The 15,442-nt window shown below is 42.4% G+C and overlaps 1 protein-coding gene across 1 annotated transcript in view; it reads right to left on the minus strand.

Moving 5' to 3' along the window:
* The window catches only part of LOC125467442 (pyroglutamylated RF-amide peptide receptor-like), a 34,814-nt gene extending 19,703 nt beyond the window's left edge, over positions 1-15,111 (minus strand). The window contains exon 1 of the mRNA XM_059640339.1: positions 14,763-15,111. Within this exon, the coding sequence (XP_059496322.1) occupies positions 14,763-15,105 (343 nt within the window). The 5' untranslated portion in view covers positions 15,106-15,111. The remainder of the gene's footprint in view (positions 1-14,762) is intronic.
* Positions 15,112-15,442: the final 331 nt, after the last annotated feature.

Genomic DNA, 15,442 nt, shown 5'->3' on the forward strand with positions numbered 1-15,442 from the left:
GATTGAGGTTCACAAGGAAGAGATATTAGAAATCCTACAGAGGGTGAAGATATATAAGTCCCCTGGGCTGGATGGGATTTATCCTAGGATACTCTGGGAAGCCACGGAGGAGATTGCCGAGCCTTTGGCATTGATCTTTAACTTGTCATTGTCTACAGGAATAGTGCCAGATGACTGGAGAATAGCAAATGTGGTTCCCCTGTTCAAAAAGGGGAGTAGAGACAACCCTGGTAATTATAGCCCAGTGAGCCTTACCTCAGTTGTTGGTTAAGTATTGGGAAAGGTTATAAGGGATAGGATTTATAATCATCTGGAAAAAAATAAATTGATTAGGGATAGTCAGCACGGTTTTGTGAAAGGAAGGTCGTGCCTCACAAACCTTATTGAGTTCTTTGAGAAGGTGACCAAACAGGTAGATGAGAATAAACCGGTTGATGTGGTGTATATGGATTTCAGCAAGGCGTTCGATAAGATTCCCCACAATAGGCTATTGCACAAAATGCGGAGGAATGGAATTGTGGGAGATATAGCAGTTTGGATCGGAAATTGGCTTGCTGAAAGAAGACAAAGGGTGGTAGTTATGGGAAATGTTCATCCTGGAGACCAGTTACTAGTGGTGTACCGCAAGGGTCGGTGTTGGGTCCACTGCTGTTTGTCATTTTTATAAATGACCTGGATGAGGGCATAGAAGGATGGGTTAGTAAATTTGCAGACACTAAGGTCGGTGGAGTTGTGGATAGTGATGAAGGATGCTGTAGGTTGCAGAGAGACATAGATAAGCTGCAGAGCTGGGCTGAGAGGTGGCAAATGGAGTTTAATGCAGACAAGTGTGAGGTGATGCACTTTGGGAGGAGTAACCAGAAGGCAAAGTACTGGGCTAATGGTGAGATTCTTAGTAGTGTAGATGAGCAGAGAGATCTCGGTGTCCGTGTACACGGATCCTTGAAAGTTGCCACCCAGGCTGACTGGGCCGTTAAGAAGGCATACAGCGTTTTAGCTTTTATTAATAGAGGGATCGAGTTCCGGAACCAAGAGGTTATGGTGAAGCTGTACAAAACTCTGGTGCGGCCGCGCTTGGAGTATTGCGTACAGTTCTGGTCACCGTATTATAAGAAGGATGTGGAAGCTTTGGAAAGGGTGCAGAGGAGATTTACTAGGATGTTGCCTGGTATGGAGGGAAGGTCTTACGAGGAAAGGCTGAGGGACTTGAGGCTGTTTTCATTAGAGAGAAGAAGGTTGAGAGGTGACTTAATTGAAACATATAAAATAATCAGAGGGTTAGATAGGGTGGATAGGGAGAGCCTTTTTCCTAGGATGGTGATGGCGAGCACAAGGGGGCATAGCTTTAAATTGAGGGGTGAAAGATATAGGACAGATGTCAGAGGTAGTTTCTTTACTCAGAGAGTAGTAAGGGAATGGAACACTTTGCCTGCAACAGTAGTAGATTCGCCAACTTTAGGTACATTTAAGTTGTCACTGGATAAGCATATGGACGTACGTGGAATAGTGTAGGTTAGATGGGCTTGATATCGGTATGACAGGTCGGCACAACATCAAGGGCCGAAGCGCCTGTACTGTGCTGTAATGTTCTATGTTCTCCTGGTGCTTGCAACCTGAAAGTAAAACACAGAAGCCCTCTGCCCAATTCCATCATCTCATTCCTCAAACCTTCTTCCTCAAGCTTCAATCTATTGTTTGGGCCTTTGCAAAACTCACTGAGGCACACTGCAGACTCCTGCTTAGGCAACTGACGAAAAAGACATGTGAAATGGCCTTGAGTTTTGTCAGGACAAAGACATCTCACCCAAATAAACAATCAAATTCAATACCTTTCTGGTTGTTGAATGAAATGGTATTCACTATTTCAGAATCACAGCAGTTTTGCGGTGTAGAAGGGGGGGCATTTGATTCATTGTGCATGTTCCCAGCTCATTAACAGAGCATCATTTGTGCTAACCTCCTGCTTTCTCCCTGAACCCATACCCAAAGCAAGAGTCCCAACACTGTTTCCTGGGGAACACTGCAGTCTGAGAAATGCCCATCTATTACCTATCCTCTGTTTCCTATTTTTTAAGCCAACTTCAAATCCATACTGCCAAGGGCCCGTCAATTCCAAATATTTCTAATTACTAACCAACCAGTCATGTGGCACCGTATCGAATGCTTTCTGAAATATACAACATCCACAGCACAACCTGTGCAACGTTCCACTGCCTCTGTCATCTCGTAAATGTGGACAAAGTCAAATATCACACGACACCAGGCTATAGTCCAACAGGTGTGTTTGAAATGACAAGCTTTCAGAGTGCACCCCCTTCGTCAGGTGCAGTATGAGGAGAAAACACAGACACAGGATTTCTAGGCAGAGAGGTGAAGGACAGAGAGATCAAAGGATCATACAACTGGCGTGAGTGGAGTGAACAAACCTAATATCACTGACTGACTGCCTCCTGTTGAGTCTTCATTCATTCACAGATTCCTGCATTCTATAAATTGCGGAAACAGGGTCTGGAGAACTCTGTTAGAAAAGTGATGCAAGTTTTGATTGATTAAGATGCAAATCTGTTTCATGTCACTGCTCCAACATAATTAAAGATTTCTTTCACGAGTGTCTGCCTAACTTTCCAAATGTCAATCAGGCAGCGTGCTAGGAATATACAAAAGGTGACATCTCAGGTCAGACACTGAATTGTAGGTGTGACGCCTTGTTCAGAATCTGTCTCAGAGTGTGTGTGTGTGTGTGTGTGTGTGTGTGTGTGTGTGTGAGAGAGAGAGAGAGTGAGAGAGAGAGAGAGAGAGAGAGAGAGTGTGTGCTAGGATTATTGGACTATAGCCTGGTGTCATGTAATATCTAACCTTGTAAAAGAACTCAGTAAAATTTGTCAAACATGACCTGCCTTTGCCAAAGACATGTTGACTGTCTAGAGTTAACTTGTTTATCTCTGTGTATGTTTATCCTATACCATATCAGTTTTCCTAGTATTGATGCCAAGTATCAATATTTTGATGTGATGTTTTTAAAAAATCAAATTATGAACCATACCTGGCAGATGAGTAAGAAACTAAGTCTGTTAATTTAGCAATGTGCATTACACTGTGATATAACAGTGTATAAGGCTGACACAAAGTTCTGCTCCCCCTTTAAATGAAAAACAGTACTCAACAAATGATTCGTGAGCATTACAGATCTTTGAGTATTCTATTAAAACTGTAGGAATTCACTTATTCAAACAAATAACTTGTTACATTTTCTATACTTGCATGTAGAACTGAGTAGCTATTCCAGAAAGTAAAAAGATTACTAAATTGTTCAGTTAAAAAAAATTGAAAGCTGTCACAATCAGATTTCTGAGACTTGGTGAGTGCTGGGATTAACTCTGCATCTCCTTAAACAATGTGATTCAAGGATCAAGAAACAAATAATGGAAGATTAAGGAGGAGGGATGAGGCAGCTATTGCTAGAACAGAAAGGCAATTAAGAGAGGGTTGAGAAGATTGGACTAAGAGAGATGAAGGAGACAAAATAAAAAAGAAGCATGATATAAAACTTAATAGTTTCAACACCTTTTAATTCAGAACCTGAAAAAAATGAGACTGTGTGCTTATAACTGTTGGCGTATTGGACAAGAAAGATTGATTGGCATTTTTTAATAATTACATTGTTAAAAGGGTTACTTGGTTTAACTTTCTATAGAAAGCTCAATGGGCCATTTATATACAGTATATCTACAAAGGTCTCACAGTTTAGCTTTGCTTACACAGCAACAACTGCTAACAGTAGACATTTTTTTTCTGAAGAAGGGTCTGGGCCTGTAACGTCAGCTTTCCTGTTCCTCTGACGCTGCTTGGCCTGCTGTGTTCATCCAGGTCTACACCTTGTTATCTCTGATTCTCCAGTATCTGCAGTTCCTACTATCTCCAGAGCATTTGACTTTTGTCATTTCCATGACCCCAGGCTGACAGCTCCATTGACGGCAAAGTTGGAAATTAAAGAGAAATGACCACAACCCACATCATATTTCTATAAATAAATAACATGCCTGTTGTTCATTCTAGAACAGTTTCTCAGTTAACACTCATCATTCAATGAATCAAAGTGACCACTGGTAACAGCTAGATATTCTGCATTCAAGATGCAATGTGTGACGTATTTTCCAACAGTTCCATTATTACATATAGAAACATATTTAGTTTCATTTTGGGGAAAAAGACAATTTTACTTCCCATGTTAAGTAGTTTCTCACAAGCTGGCTTACTTTAGGCAATAATGCACCAGTCAAAGCCCTTGAAAACTGTGCACAGTTTCAAATCTTGTGTGGCAATACTGGGAATGAAAACATAAGTGTACACCCCAGGCCAAAACAAATAAAACAGCCTGTCATTACTAACCTGGTTGCTAATAGTGTCGTGTTATACGTATCCTTGAACATTCTCTTGCAAATATGGGGTTTATGGCAGACTAAACACAAAAATATGACAAACAGGATTTTCAGAAATGCTGTGTTTAAAATTACCGAAGGAAGCCAGAAAATCTGACAGACAACTATTAGCTACAATTTTCTTAACAGGGAAAGGTGCTGATAAATTTAATTCAAACCAGTGTGGAGGGTGGAGAAAGGGGATAGTTGCAGCTATCACACAAAATTCAACCTGCCACTGAGCCCTGTGGTTGCCTGGGATTCACTGAATGCTTGTATTTGTATGAATAAAACTGAAGGGATTTTGTTTTGATTTGATTTATTGGTGTCACATGTATCTAAATAAAGTGAACAGTTTTACTTTGCGCGCAGTACAGGCAGCTCATAACATACAAAGTCAAAATGTTCACAGGATGATTGAACGGAGCTAGGAATACAAAGTTACAGTTGCAACAATGGTGCATAAAAGAACAAGAGTAACATTACACTTTTCAGCTCTGTTCTTTCATAAAGCTATCAAAGGCTGACCTTTATGATGAGAAAATGATTTTCTCCTTGTTAAAAAAGCACATCTCACACGAAAAGATGTAGTTCTACTGTATCAAAAATAGAGAGACGGCTGAAATCACAGAATGAAAGATCTACTCAATATATTTCTGCAAGGAACATGATTTTGGCAGCTATTCAGCCACGCACACATTAAGAAATCTATGTCTCGGGGGAAAAGTGTAGAGCTGGAAGTACACAGGTCAGGCAGCATCACAGCAGCAGGTCCCAACCTGAAACGCCGACTTTCCCGCTCCTCTGATGCTGCCTGACGTGCTGTGTTCCTCCAGCTCCACGCTATATCGACTCTGACTTCCAGTATCTGCAGATCTCGATGTCTCTGGCGTATGAACGAGTTAGCTCACAACCTCATTGATTTTTCACGCTCCCTCAAACAAGGTGACCACAAGGATTTCTACAATCGCGCACACACTTGCCAATTCCCTCATCACACTGTCTTTGTTTAAAAAAAGGTCTCAGAAATGCAGGAAATTACTTTCAGAATACAGACGGCGCTTGTTTTCGCAGAACAATTCATATCTCGACTCGACAATCATATTTACCCAACTATTAAACCAATTCGTAGATGATGTCTTTCTAGCTGAACAATATACACATGTTCCTGTTAATCATTTGTTAAAGGAGATACAGAACTGTGTACTGTGGAAATGAACTGGTGACTAAAATTCATCATAAGATCATTTTCTTCAAAATGATTTAACTGCAACAATCTGAATAGTATTAGGTAATGTGCTCCGTTTCTGCAATAATTGCATTTTTAAACATTTATGAAAATGATAATCCTCGACTGCCAAATAGAAGATTTCATCAAACTCAAGTGAAAATAATTTACTGCTGCTAAGGAACCATTCATTGTTCACATCAATGGCAACCAGAATGTTCAATGTGCCAGGTAAAGAGATTTTGTATTGTTCTACAAAACTATTTGACATTTTTAGGTTCACAACCAAGTTTTCCAAAAGCTTGTCATGAATGGCTTGCTATGATATGCCATGATAGAAAACATGGATACTAAGAAAATATAGATAATAAAATGTGAGGCTGGATGAACACAGCAGGCCCAGCAGCATCTCAGGAGCACAAGAGCTGACAACTGGGGAATTACAATACACGGTATTTGAAACACATGAGCAAAAACTACAACACAGGCTGCACTTATAATGCAGGTACTTGTCTCTGATGTGAGAAAAGGAATATAAGCTCAAATATGAAGTATTTCCCACAAAAAGCTGTTGGGACAGAGGCTTTTTTTGCTTCTGAATCAGCAGCAGAAAGAAACAGCTCACAATACCACTGAGAATAGCAAGAACTCCAGCTCCACACTTTGTTATCACAATACCATTGCTTGTTTCTAATTTGTGGAAAGACTAGTGAGAGAAATACTGGAATACTGCAAACAGTTTGGGGCCTCTTAACAAAGGAAAGATATACTGGCACTGGAGGCAGTTCAGAGATCCACCAGGCTGATACCGGAGTATGAGGAGAGAGTGCGTCAGCTGGGCTTTGTAGTTTTTTGGAATATGAAAGAATGATGGGGTAGTGAGGATGGGTGTTGTCTTATTGAAGAACATAGGATTCTCTGGGGTCTTCAAGCTTTTGGAAAGGAAGATAGAAACACCAACATATTTTCTTAGTATCAGTGATAATGGGAACTGCAGATGCTGGAAACCCCTCTGATGAAGGGTCTAGGCCCGAAACGTCAGCTTTTGTGCTCCTGAGATGCTGCTGGGCCTGCTGTGTTCATCCAGCCTCACATTTTATTATCTATATTTTCTTAGTATCCATGTTTTCTATCATGGCATATCATAGCAAGCCATTCATGACAAAAGGTGCTTTAAGTTCACAATCTTAAACAACTGGGGAATTACAATACACGGTATTTGAAACAAATGAGCAAAAACTACAACACAGGCTGCACTTATAATGCAGGTACTTGTCTCTGATGTGAGAAAAGGAATATAAGTCAGGATTTCCTCTGCCAAACAAGCCTGCCCCTTCCCCAAATGGGGCAGTACAGAGGAGAACAGGCATGAAAATTTCTGCTGCCTGCTTTCCTGGCACCAACCTACTCCCATGCCATTGGCCCAAGCCTGGCACTAGCTACAGATGAACTACCTGTTTACAAGTGAAGGATGGAGAATGGAAAATTAAGATCAATTCTTGGGGGCTGACAGGAATTTTCCAGGCTTTAAATGATGTGAGAGAGGGAGAAAAGCAGAGACAGCAGGAAGCAGTTCTCGAGATTAGTGCCTTGGCAGTGAAAGGCACGCCACAATTGCTCATTAGGAATGTGGAAATGGGACTACACACCATCTCACACACTCAGCAGTTTACGTATGACCATATAAACAGGAGTTGGTCATTCAGTTCCTTGTATCTGCACTGGCCAATCAACAAGATCATGGCTGATGTAATTGCAACCTCAAATCCACATTCTATTCCTTCCCCAAAAAACCTTCCACTCCCTTGCTAAGCGAGAAACTACCTACCTCCACCTTAAAAATATTCAAAGTCTCTGCTTCCACGGCATTTTAAAGGAGACAGTTACAAAGTCCATTAATGTTGCCTTGGCTAGAGAGTTTCAATCCTAAAGAGAGATTGGACAGACTCAGTTTGCTTTCCTTATAGCAGGGGACATTGAGAGGGGACATGATGAGATGTATAAAATAAGGAAGGTCATTGATAAGGCAAACAGGAAGAAACCTTTGCCCTTAATGAAGGGATTGATGACAAGGGAACATAGGTTTAAAGTAAGGGAGGGGGTTTGGAGGGGGTGTGAGGAAAAGCATTTTCACCCAGATGGTGCTGGGAATCTGAAACTCGTTGCCTATAGGGGTGGTAAAGACAGAAACCCTCATCACATTAGAGAGCTATTTAGATGTGCATTTTGTGACGCCAACGCATATGAGGCTATGGGGTAAGTGCTGGAAAATGGGATAGAAATAGTTAGGTGGCTTTTGGCTGGCACGGATGCAATGCTATACTGTATCTGTACTGTAGATCCTTACAACTCTATGAGAGAAAAATAATTGGTTTGTCTGTTTTAAATGGGCAACCTCTTATTGTTAAACAGTGGCTTCCTAGTTGTAGATTTTCCCTTAACAGGAAACATTGTTTCCACATCCACCCTGTCAAGACTCCCTAGATTTCTATCAAGTCTGTTGTCTATCATCCGTGGAGCAATATTTGTTATTACTCAGTCTATGGGGGTTGTCCCCAAATCTAGGGAGTTTTGGAAAATTAAAACCAATGCATCAACTTCTTATAAGATCCTAGGATTAAGTCCATCAGGACCTGGGCACATACACTTGGTGGTCCATCAATTTACACCACTATTTTCCTGTGTTCTTCATGCCCTTCCATTTCCTGATTTATCACAGTTTCTGGGATGTTAATTGTATCCTTAATCCTGAAGACTTACAAAATATCTGTTCAATACATCAGCCATTTCTTTATTTTCCATTATTAATCCTGCAGTCTCGCTTTCTATGGGACCAATACTCATTTTCCAATATCTTTTGATTCTAAAAGATTTACAGAATCACTTTCTTCATTTATATTTTTGGATACTTTTCCCTCACACTCTAATTTTTTCCACCGTGCTAATTTTTTATTCTTTGCTGTTGTTAATGTTCACTCCAATCTTTTGAGTTTACACCTGTCTTTGCCTAATTATATGCTCTTTTCTTTTAGTTTGATCTATTTTTAACTGTTCTGTTAAAATTTTTCATTCTTGTTCGAATGTATCTTATCTGTGTATTTTGAAGTTGTCCATTAAATATCTGCCACTACATCTCTATCTCTATTCTTTCACCTAATTTACCAATTCATCTTAGCTAGCTCTGTTTTCATATGCTCATAATTGAGTTTATTCAAATATTAAAAATAGTCATAGAGATGTATAGTGCAGAAGCAGATCCTTTGGACCAAATCATCCTTGCCGACCAGATAGCCTGATAAATCTAGTCCCATTTGCTGGCATTTGGCACATATCCCTCTAAACCCTTCCTATTCATATACCCATCTAGATGCTTTTTAAATGTTCTAATTCTACAAGCCACAGCCACTTCTTGTGGCAGCTCATTCCATATGCACACCACCCTCTGCATGAAAAAGTTGCCCCTTAGGTCCCTTTTAAATCTTTCCCCTCTCTCCGTAAACCTATGGTCTCTTGTGTTGGACTGCCCCACCCTGAATTAGACCTTGTCTAATTACCCTAACCCTGCCCCTCACAGTTCTATAAATCTCTACAAGATTATCCTTCAGTGTCCGACACTCCAGGAGAATAGCCCCAGCCCATTCAGCCTCTCCCTATAGCTCAAACCCTCCAACCCTGGCCACATCCTTGTAAAACTTTTCTGAACCCTTTCAAGTTTCACAACATCCTTCCTAGAGCAGGGAGACCAGAACTGCACACAGTATTCCAAAAGTTGATGAGAAATTTTTTCACTCAAACGGCAGGGGATCTTTGGAATTCTCTGTGCCCTGCTGTCTGTGCCTATCAGCAAAATGGACACACCTTCAAAACATGGATCTCAACTGAACTGGTAGATCATCACCATCTTTTCATGGGCAATTAAGGATAGGCCTTAAACACTGCCCTAGCCAGTGAAGCCCACCTTCCATGAAAGGAGAAAAGAGAAATGTTAGAGACATGGATGTTCCATCATTCAATATACTTAAGATCAAGATAAACAGATGTTCGGTCACTCAGGGAATCCAGGGATACATGTGGCAGGCAAGAAAGTGGAGTTGATAAAAACGATTCGTCACAATCATAAAAAAAAGCCCGGAACAGATCTGAGGACCAAATGCTCTTCACCTGTTTGAAATGTTTTCCTTTATCCTTTGAAGGTGTCACTGGCATTTGGATGAAAAGACTTGCTGGGCCATTTCAGAGGGCAGTTAAGAGTCAACTATATGGCTGTAAGAAGGCCAGACAGGTAAGGATTGGCAGAGTTCCTTCCCTCCCTGAACACCATTTGTGATCCAGATGGATTTTTATAATTGATGGCATTTTTACAGCAGCATGGCTCAGTTATTTTTATCATTTGTTCATGGGACACTGGTGTTATTGGCTGAGTGAGTCATTATTACCCATCCTTAATCACCCTGGTTTTAGAACAGACTAGAATCCTTACAGAGTGGAAGCCGGCCATTCAGCCCACTGACTTTGCACCAATCCTCAGAAGAATATCCCACCCACACCCAACCCTCTCCCCTATCCCTGTATTTCCCATAGGTGATCCACCTATCCTGCACATCCCTGGGCACTACGGGCAATATAGTATGGCCAATCCAGCTAACCTGCACATCTTTGGGCTGTGAGAAGAAAATGGGGTACCCACGCAGGGAGAACATGCAAACTCTACACAGACAGTCACTCACATGGGGAATCAAACCTGGGTCCCAGACACTGAGGCAGCAGTAGTAACCACTGAGCCACAGTGTCACCCCTGATTTCATAACCCAGCTTTAAAAAAATATGCTAGCTGTGGCATGACTTGAACCCATGTCCCCAGTGCCTGAGTTTCTGAGTTACAGGTGAAATCAATGATGTAACCAAGACACCACAAACAGCCCTGAGTTATATTCTTAATGTTCTTATAGTCTTAGGGTTACCCCTATACTATTCTCACATACCTCTTCATTTTATTTCCCTTTATGTTCACCCTTCATAGTCTCGAGAGTTAATTCTGCTCCCACTGTTTCAAGAGCAAGAATTTCATGTTGTAACAAGTATCTGTGTATTATTGCTTTTTTCTGTTGTTCACTTTAAACCTCTACCGACAGATCAGTGACTGATCAGTGGAATCGCTTAAACAAAAAGAGAAAATTTTGGGAAATCAGGTGGTCAAACAGCATCTGAAAAAAGCAGAGTTAAACATTTAAGGACTTTCAGTAGACCTAGAGTAGTTTGGCTGTGTTACAGGTTTTTAGCAAATCCCACTCTGTTCTTTGCATCCTCTGCTGTTCTGAAGAAGCTCAATGATCAAATAAAACAGCCCTCAGGCTTCAATTAGGCATTTTACAGCCTTTCTGCCTCAGTACTGAGTTTAATAATTGCAGATCCTAATATTTGTACACACTGTTTCAGTCTGTGGTTGCTGGCAATAGTTCAATTTTGCTTATTCGTACTGTGTCTAGACCCATCATTAACTTCTTACACCTTTCTCCCACTTGCACTATCATTGCATTTGCTTTCCATCAATTCTGCCTTCCCTTCTACAAAGTGGTTACATGCGAGCCTATATTAGGGAGCTTAAAGACTGCTTGGAATGAAGGCTGTTTTCCATTTTCTCGCATGACCATTTGCATACTCCTATGCTGTGAAAAACTGACCAGAGGATATTCGGGAAGTAGGACTCTCTGTTGTGGGGTATGTGGAACATTCTTTGTTGCAAACCTACTTAGGTCCCACCTGACAATTCTTTCTCCAGTGTATCAATGACACCAATGCTGCTGCTTCGTCTTCTTATCTGGAATAGGAAAAATTTATCGATTTCGCTTCAGAGATCGTAGGAACTGCAGATGCTGGAAAATCTGAGATAACAAGGTGTAGAGCTGGATGAACACAGCAGGCCAAGCAGAATCCTTCTTCAGAAATTGGGCCTAGGCCCGAAATGTCAGCTTTCCTGCTCCTCTGATGCTGTTTGGCCTGCTGTGTTCATCCAGCTCTACACCTTGTTATCAATTTCGCTTCCAGTTTCCACTCTGATCTCACCTTCATCCCTAACTCCTCCCTTCCATTTCTTGACACCTCTGTTTCCATTTTTGAGGAGAGTCTGGCTGTCAATATCCATTACAAACCCAACAACTCCCACAGTTACCTGTCCTCTCACCCTGCTTCCTGCAAGGACTTCATACCATTCTCACAATTTCCCCATTTCCATCACAATGATGCAAACTTCCACATTGGGATCTCAGCAATGCCCATCTTTTTCCTCAACCAAGAATTGCCTGTTCTCGGGATTGACGGGGCCCCACAGCCATGCTCAATCAATCTCTGGCATTTCTACCCTCTTCCTTCCCACAACACTGAAAGGGTCCCCCCGTTTATCACTTTCCACCCCACCCCAGGCTCCAAGTGCAAAGGATCATAAGCCGTTATTTCTGCCACCTCTAGCTGGATGCCACCGCCAGATAAGTTCTCCTTCCACCTATTGTCAACAGTGCACAGGGACCATTCCCTCCTGGACACACTGCTCCACTCCTCTTTCGCTCCCAACATTTCTCCACACACCTTCCCATGCAATTACAAAAGGTGCATCACCTTCCCATTTACTTACTCCCTCCTCCCTATCCAAGACCCCAGACAGGTAAAGCAGCGATTTACCTGCTCTTCACTCAATCCAGCCTACTGTACTTGTTGCTCACAGTGCGGTCTCCTCTACTTTGGGAAGACAGAACAGAGACTTGGCAACAGCTTTGCAGAATGCTTACATTTCTGTCTACAAAAATAACCCTGAGCTTCCATTTGCCTGCCACTGCAACACATCGCTGTGCTCCCTAGCCAACATCTCTGTCTCGGGATTGCTGCAGTGGTCCAGCCAGGCTCAGCGCAAGCTGGAAGAGCAGGATCTCATTTTCCACTAGGGGACCCTGCAGCCTTCAGGACTCAACATTGAGTTCAATAACATTGAAAACACCAGGCCTTGTTACCACATAGCCTGCCATTACACACCCCCTGTTGTTTGTCACTAACAGCCCCCATTAACAACTATTCACCCTCTCAGCCTGATCATTAGCAACTCCTTTGTCTATCCAACTGTCTTTCTGTCTCTTTGGGCTCTATTTTATCATTTACTCCCTACCCCACCCACCTTCCTATTTTCTGCATATAAACTGACATTTTCCTAGCCCCAGAGATGCTGCTTGGCCTGCTGTGTTCATCCAACTCCACGTTTTGTTTCCTAGCCACTATCAGTTCTGGGGAAGGGTCACTAGACCCGAAATGTTAATTCTATTTTTTAATTCACAGATGCAGCCAGACCTGTGGGCTTTTCCAGCAACTTTGTTTTTGTTCCTGATGTACAACATCCAACGTTCTTTTGTTTTTTTTCAATAACGTTAGAACCTGAACACCTCCTTTCAGGTCATTTACCCACCCCACACCCCAGACCTTGTCATCACATGGGCTGCTTTCAAAACAACCAACTCATTTTCACCTTACCTATAGTTCCTATTTTCAGTGATAATGGGAACTGCAGATGCTGGAGAATCCGAGATAGCAAAGTGTGGGGCTGGATGAACACAGCAGGCCAAGCAGCATCTCAGGAGCACAAAAGCTGACGTTTCGGGCCTAGACCCTTCATCAGAGAGGGGGATGGGGTGAGGGTTCCGGAATAAATAGGGAGAGAGGGGGAGGTGGACCGAAGATGGAGAGAAAAGAAGATAGGTGGGGAGAGTATAGGTGGGGAGGTAGGGAGGGGATAGGTCAGTCCAGGGAAGACGGACAGGTCAAGGAGGTGGGATGAGGTTAGTAGGTAGGAGATGGAGGTGCGGCTTGGGGTGGGAGGAAGGGATGGGTGAGAGGAAGAACAGGTTAGGGAGGCAGAGAAGGCTGGGCTGGTTGTGTGATGCAGTGGGGGGAGGGAACGAGCTGGGCTGGTTTTGCGATGCAGTGGGTCAAGGGGAGATTTTGAAGCTTGTGAAGTCCACATTGATACCATTGGGCTGCAGGGTTCCCAAGCGGAATATGAGTTGCTGTTCCTGCAACCTTTGGGTGGCATCATTATGGCACTGCAGGAGGCCCATGATACACATATCATCTGAGGAATGGGAGGGAGAGTTAAAATGGTTCGCGACTGGGAGGTGCAGTTGTCTATTGCGAACCGAGCGGAGGTGTTCTGCAAAGCAGTCCCCAAGACTCCGCTTGGTTTCCCCAATGTAGAGGAAGCCACACCGGGTACAATGGATACAGTATACCACATTGGCAGATGTTCCTATTTTCAGCTGTGTTCTGGTTGCATTGCTCATTCCCTTAAATAGCAATAGAAGAAAGACACATCCCTATCAGAAATCAGTAATTAAAATATGAATTAAAAACTACTCCGACATGTGAAAATAATTAGCGAGACCTGCCTTTAGACTAGACAAGATAAATGCAAGCAGGATGCTCCTGAAGACAGGAGTCCAGAACCAGGGATCACAGTCTATAGATATTGGGCAGGCATTTTAGAACTAAAATGAAGACTGGTGAGCCTGTCCAATTCTCTGCCACAGAAAGCCATTTAGACTAAAACATTGAATGTTTTCAAGAGGGAATTGTGCACGTTTCTTAGAGCTAAAGGAATCAAATGGGGACAATGCAGGAGCAGGGGACTGAGTTGGACAATCATAGTGAATGGCTACTATTTCCCAAATTTCTACATCCTCACCTACTTCCTAAAGTCTCGGTAAAAGTTGTTACAGCTGAGCACGAACCAATTTTTCCTGCAGGGGACTCAGTATACTGGTGTCTAAATTGACAACTCCCATCAGAAACAGTGAGCTGGGACTGGAATCCTTTCTGATCCTGCACAGATGCTATGGCATTTGAGTTAAGTCTTGGAGTGGGGGTTTCTTAGGGATTCTAACTGGGATAAATAAATGTAAAATATAAATTAAGTGCGTTCTAGGAAACTCACGTGGAGAAATTGACTCAAAATATAACTAGGAGTTCAGCTGTTTTACTTTGTGGTCGCAGATCCTAATGTAGAGATGCATTTTCTAGTTAGTTTAAACACGTAAGACAGTAAAATAACGTGTGTGTGTGTGAGAGAGAGAGAAACTCACCTCCGACCCATTGAGAGGAGATATTCTGTAGTAAGGTGAATGGAATGCAGAAAAAAGTGATGAGGAGGTCGCTGACGGCGAGAGAGCAGATGAAGATTGTGGTTACCGTTCTAGATCGCTTGCCCCGTCTTACAATGCACAGCACCAGCGTGTTCCCGCAGAAAGCAAGCAGAAAGATCGCGCAGTAAATCACCACGAAAGTTACCTTAGCGATGAACGGCAGTTCAGGGATGTAGACTAGAGGCTTCAGTTTGTAAGTCTGGATGAATTTCTGCCGGGAGAGGTTATAAAAATTCAGCATCTGGTTCAGGATCTCGGGGGTCACGTTGAAGGAGTTTCTCATTGTTTCTGTATTTTTTCGGATTCCTCACTCTTCACTCAGTTATCCGAATTACAGCTTTGGAGATTTCTGGAAGATGTCAGTTTTGTTCACTCATTCAAAGTGGAGACACCCTATCCTGTCAACTCGAAACTGATTGCACTCCTTAAACAAATTCGAGTTTTTAAAAAGGGGGTTTTGAGCATGAATCGAACACCTGTGGACCTGAGAGCCCTAAGCCCGCTTCAAAAAGACGATGAACTGACTCTGAAGTCACATTCAAGGCAACAAGTCACACACACACTCATTGGCATCTGGTTTCCTGAAGGCTGGAAAGAGTCTGCAAATGTAACACTGTAAT

This window comes from Stegostoma tigrinum, chromosome 37, assembly GCF_030684315.1.
Source record: "Stegostoma tigrinum isolate sSteTig4 chromosome 37, sSteTig4.hap1, whole genome shotgun sequence".
NCBI lineage: Eukaryota > Metazoa > Chordata > Chondrichthyes > Orectolobiformes > Stegostomatidae > Stegostoma > Stegostoma tigrinum.